The sequence below is a fragment of the Schistocerca gregaria genome, chromosome 1, assembly GCF_023897955.1.
Source record: "Schistocerca gregaria isolate iqSchGreg1 chromosome 1, iqSchGreg1.2, whole genome shotgun sequence".
Lineage (NCBI taxonomy): Eukaryota > Metazoa > Arthropoda > Insecta > Orthoptera > Acrididae > Schistocerca > Schistocerca gregaria.
This window is the reverse complement of record NC_064920.1, coordinates 996267849-996274085: the sequence shown is the minus strand read 5'-3', so window position 1 is coordinate 996274085 and position 6237 is coordinate 996267849. Positions and strand designations below refer to the sequence as shown.

General features: G+C 42.3%; 1 protein-coding gene across 1 annotated transcript in view; it reads right to left on the bottom strand.

Annotated features, from left to right (window-relative positions):
- Nucleotides 1-3414: 3414 nt before the first annotated feature.
- LOC126278441 (GPN-loop GTPase 1) overlaps nt 3415-6237 on the bottom strand; it is a 38516-nt gene continuing 35693 nt past the window's right edge. The window contains exon 5 of the mRNA XM_049978559.1: nt 3415-3623. Within this exon, the coding sequence (XP_049834516.1) occupies nt 3517-3623 (107 nt within the window). The 3' untranslated portion in view covers nt 3415-3516. The remainder of the gene's footprint in view (nt 3624-6237) is intronic.

Genomic DNA, 6237 nt, shown 5'->3' with positions numbered 1-6237 from the left:
GTGATCAATGTTTTGATTCCATATGATCCCTCCAAACCAGTTATATTGGCTGTCAATGCATCTTCTCATGGCATCAGAGCAATTCTCTTGCACCGCTTTACTTCTGTCGATCCCGATTGCTTTTTTATCTAAGGCTGGGAGCAGGAGTGCATTCTTCGCCAGCTTGGCTACGCCTTGTTTGTAATTTCTGGTACCTTCAGCACTGTCAAGCAACACTGGAACCAGATCCATTTGTGCCGACCTCAGTTTTCTGCTCCTGGTTCTTTTCCGCCAGACTTGAATGCCACGCAGCTTCCACCACCACAGCCCACGCCTTCAACAATAGTGCCTCTGCTGCTTGCGCCTATCGTGTGGGCGCCCCTGCCTGCGCCGCTGGTCCTGTGTGCTACGCCGTGCGGGTGCCTCTCGTCCCCACCACGGTCCCACCTCCGGCTGCCATCACCGTCGGGTTCCTCCGCGGTGCCAGAGCTGATGGACTTTGAGGCTGACGTCACGCCGCCACCACCATCGCCCATGGACATTGTTGCTCCACCTCTTCATCTGAGCATACCCAGTGGAGGTGCGCATACTGGGCAGTTTTTGCAAGGGGCGCTTTCCTCGCCCCCTCGGGAGCAGTTCAGGGATGTGGGTGGGCAGCATGTCCCGGCAAAGTTACATGCAGTAACAAAGTGCTTCACCTCTCCTGCTCCTACTCACTTCCTTCACTCTTGGCCTATATTACAGAAGCAGTTCACAGGAGCAGACCCACATGCTGCCTATCCAGGTGGGATACAAATTTCTCTTGTAGTACCATATTTCAAATCTTATATTCTCTTCTTATCTGGACTGTTAACTGTCCACTTTTCACTTCCATAGAATAAATAATGTCAGGAAAGACTTTCTGACACAATTTTGTGTTAACAAATTTATCTTTTTATTACTGCCAGTCTGCATTTTATATCCTCTCTATTGCAGTCATCATTATTTTATTTTCATCTGAGATATCAAGACTCATATATGACTTTTAATGTCTCAATTTCTTAATCCAATTCTTTCAGAATCATCTGATTTCCTTCAACTGCACTTCAATACTTTAATCACTTTTCAGTCCAGTATTCATTTATTTCAGCTGAGCCCTTGCCAGCTCTAATGAACTGCATCGGTGTCAGCAAACCTTACAGAAAATCTCTCCTCCCTGGTCTTTAATTCCATTTCCAAATTTTTCCTTGGTTTCCTTTACTGCTTGCGCAATGTTCAAATGGAATAACATTGGGTGAACACAATAACCCTGTCTCATTTCCTTTTAACTACTGATTCCCTTTTATGTCCTTTAATTCTTATAACAGTCGGTTTCCAAAAAAACACACACACACAAGTTTCCATACAAGTTCCAGATAACTATTGCTCCTTGTATTTTATTCCTGGTGCTTTCAAAATTTTAAAAAGTGTATTCAGGTCAAAAGATTTATACAAATTTTCAAATACTATAAATGTAGGGTTGGTTGCCTTTTTTCCATCTACACTCCTGGAAATGGAAAAAAGAACACATTGACACCGGTGTGTCAGACCCACCATACTTGCTCCGGACACTGCGAGAGGGCTGTACAAGCAATGACCACACGCACGGCACAGCGGACACACCAGGAACCGCGGTGTTGGCCGTTGAATGGCGCTAGCTGCGCAGCATTTGTGCACCGCCGCCGTCAGTGTCAGCCAGTTTGCCGTGGCATACAGAGCTCCATCGCAGTCTTTAACACTAGTAGCATGCCGCGACAGCGTGGACGTGAACCGTATGTGCAGTTGACGGACTTTGAGCGAGGGCGTATAGCGGGCATGCGGGAGGCCGGGTGGACGTACCGCCGAATTGCTCAACACGTGGGGCGTGAGTTCTCCACAGTACATCGATGTTGTCGCCAGTGGTCGGCGGAAGGTGCACGTGCCTGTCGACCTGGGACCGGACCGAAGCGACGCACGGATGCACGCCAAGACCGTAGGATCCTACGCAGTGCCGTAGGGGACCGCACTGCCACTTCCCAGCAAATTAGGGACACTGTTGCTCCTAGGATATCGGCGAGGACCATTCGCAACCGTCTCCATGAAGCTGGGCTACGGTCCCGCACATCGTTAGGCCCTCTTCCGCTCACGCCCCAACATCTTGCAGCCCGGTGCCAATGATGGTCGTATGCGTGTTTGGCGCCGTGCAGGTGAGCGCCACAATCAGGACTGCATACGACCGAGGCACACAGGGCCAACACCTGGCATCATGGTGTGGGGAGCGATCTCCTACACTGGCCGTACACCTCTGGTGATCGTCGAGGGGACACTGAATAGTGCATGGTACATCCAAACCGTCATCGAACCCATCGTTCTACCATTCCTAGACCGGCAAGGGAACTTGCTGTTCCAACAGGACAATGCACGTCCGCATGTATCCCGTGCCACCCAACGTGCTCTAGAAGGTGTAAGTCAACTACCCTGGCCAGCAAGATCTCCGGATCTGTCCCTCATTGAGCATGTTTGGGACTGGATGAAGCGTCGTCTCACGCGGTCTGCACGTCCAGCACGAACGCTGGTCCAACTGAGGCGCCAGGTGGAAATGGCATGGCAAGCCGTTCCACAGGACTACATCCAGCATCTCTACGATCGTCTCCATGGGAGAATAGCAGCCTGCATTGCTTTGAAAGGTGGATATACACTGTACTAGTGCCGACATTGTGCATGCTCTGTTGCCTGTGTCTATGTGCGTGTGGTTCTGTCAGTGTGATCATGTGATGTATCTGACTCCAGGAATGTGTCAATAAAGTTTCCCCTTCCTGGGACAATGAATTCACGGTGTTCTTATTTCAATTCCCAGGAGTGTATCTTCTAATTTGTAGATTGAGTGCTGCCTCACGTTTACTACATTTCTCCAGAAACCAAACTGATTTTCACCAAGGTCAATCTTTATCATTCTATGCATTCTTAACGAAATAATTCGCGTTTGTAATTTGTAGCCATGTCTTATTGAGCCAATGGTTCCATAATATTCACATCTGCTAGCAATTGTATTCTTTGGAATTAGAATCATTACATTCTTCCTGATGTCTGATGGTATTTTGCCTGTCTTTCACGTTTTGCATATCAGGTAGAATAGTTATGTCATGGTTGGCTCTCCCATGTATTTCAATAATGTCAGTAGTATATCTTCACTGATAATTTAATCATTATGTGAGAATTACTTTATAGCTTTTAACAGCCATTTCACACACGAAATAATGGTGTATGCTTCACAAGTTTTTCAATGGTAGTGTTTAGGATCATACATGTTCAACAGTGTTTCTTCTTTCAAGTTATAAATCTATGTATGGCATGTTATCACTTGCACTTTTTTTATATCTACAATATTCATTAGTGTTTTATAAATGGCAAGGTAGGTATGGCATTCTAGTAAATAACTTCTACAAAAAATAAGTGGTTTATTAAAATCATATAAATTTGAAAAGTTTTACAGGGTCCATTATTCACAAATGGTAACAATTACAAAATTGTAAACACTCCTTAATTCTTATTCTGTTCCATTGCAGCTTCTACTCTTTGCTCCTGTATCTTCTTTTGTTGTTTGAGAAAGTTCATGAATGATTCTCTTTCCTTTTCTTCTTCTAAATCTGAAAGAGGGAATGATGCATGCAAGTTTTAACAACTAAGATTTCAAGTTAAGCTAGGTGAATGTGAATTGCATTACAAGACAAGACTTACAGAGTTCCTATCTGAAAGAGAAATTCAACAGGTAACGTAGACTTAGTCAACAGTAACTAATATTATATATTAGAATTATTATATATTATTATTTAGAAATATTATAATATTTTATTATATAGAATATTATATATTAGAATATCTTTGGCTTCCCTCTGACAACCAAGCCTCCATCCTTGCTACCCTCCCTGTTTACCTTTCCATGTTGCTTCATAACCTGGGTTGTGAGTAACTGAATCCACTTTCCCTTCTTCCCTTTCTTCCCCTTTCTCCTCCCCGAGGAAGGAACAAAGTTTCGAAAGCTGAGAACATAAATTTTCTACTCTATTTTGTGTATCTATTGGCTGTACCGATCTGAGGTAAGTACTGGCCAACCCCTCTATCTCCTTGTTAGTAACTAATATTATTGTCTCTAGGAAAACTAAATGCCCTAAGCAAGATAAATAGTCACAAATAGTAAATGCAGCACTTTGAAAAGTACATGAGTGTTGACACAGTGCCCAGAGTGACGATGTAAGTTGACATCTTAACATTACATTTTCATTTTGACAATGACATCTTGATAAAAATTTTAAAGTGATAAGATAACAATAAATCACTAATTTATTATGCTTATCATTTAATAAAATAAAGAAAATTATGTAATAGGAGAATGGCAAACAAATACAAATGTCCTAGACATCTTAAAGTAGGACTTCATCATGAAAAAGTAACAAACAGAATGTTGTGAAAATTTGAGTATTATTAATGAGATAATGTAAGTGATTCTGCTCTCACATTTCAAGTGTCTGGCTCACTTAAAGTCTAGTAGCACTAAGTTTTGTATGGCGAGATGCTTCCTGTCATTGCACAGTGAGATGGCCATAGCTTGCTGGGAGGAACACAAGGCCCAGGAGGAGATGGACTCAGGTAGGAAGCAGCATTCAGTGGGAATTTTAGAGGTTTTGGTAGTGTGGCACAGCAGACGGCAAGTGTGCTGAGTGATCTAAGATGGTGGCCCCAGAAATTTGGGATATAGAGTCAGAAGTATAATATTTACTGAAGATACATAAAATGACTTATAGGCATGGTGAGAGGAATCTAAATACAGCTTGTGAATCACAGTAATGAGACATGCTGAGTGCAAGTCAAGCCTACTTTGTAAACACAACATTTAAAAAATTTATCAAAATTTACAATTATTATAATTCATAAAAATTATAACAACTGAACCTATTATGCAACTTATGGTTGCTAAACATCAAATGCAAGCTGATGAGCCCAGTAATTATGATAAGTTACCTTTACTTTTAAACAAATTTGTTAGTAATTATAAACAATTTATTTAGTTATATGCAAACAGTGCCTTAACTATGCATTACTCCACATGAGCACATTAAATAAAGTTAGTGCGAGCATCCAGCTTATTATCCAACTATGTTTATCTAAACATAATTCAATGTTTATAATATATTTAAAACTTGTGGACTGAATATCATCATGCTGTAATGCCATATGTAGCATGACTTTCATTAAGTTAACTATTATTTAAAAAAGTAAGATACTAATGTTTTGTAACAAGTTTGCGAACTGCCCAAGAGTATTTATTATATGTTCTCACTGTATATACAGTATGTGGAATTTATTTTAAAGTATCCTGAATGGCAATCATGTTGTAAGTGAATGTATTGAGTAGAGCAGTGGTCATGTGACCGAGTCTTTAAATAAGCTTGCATACCAGAGCTGGAGAACCTTTATCTGGCAGCAATCAGGATTATAGGCTGGCCATGTACTTGGGTGACCAGAGCACCACAGAGCATTTATAGGACTTAAAACATTTTGTTGATGCAAGCTCAACACTGGGAAATAATTCAGGGCTTTGAAGTCAGTTGGTACTTTGAATATTCAAGTCACATGCAGTGAGTGGTTATTTTGCGACCAGTGAACTTTACCATTACTTAACTTTTACACTACTGGGCATTAAAATTGCTACACCAAGAAGAAATGCACACAACAACCATCTGCACGAACATTTCAACGATGTTTGCAGCAGCATGGACTATCAGCTCGGAGACCATGGCTGCGGTTACCCTTGACGCTGCATCACAGACAGGAGCGCCTGCGAAGGTGCATGCAACGATGAACCTGGGTGCATGAATGACAAAAGTTCATTTTTTCAGATGGATTCAGGTTCTGTTTACAGCATCATGATTGTTGCATCCGTGTGTATTCGTCAGCGCCATACTGGCGTATCACCCGGCGTGATGGTATGGCGTGCCATTGGTTGAACGTCTCGGTCACCTCTTGTTCACATTAATGGCACTTTGAACAGTGGATGTTACATTTCAGATGTGTTACGACCAGTGGCTGTACCCTTCATTCAATCCCTGCGAAACTCTACATCTCAGCAGGATAATGCACGACCACATGTAGCAGGTCCTGTACGGGCCTTTCTGGATACAGAAAATGTTTGACTGCTGCCCTGGCCAACACTTTCTCCAGATCTCTCACCAATTGAAAACGTCTAGTCAATGGTGGCCGAGC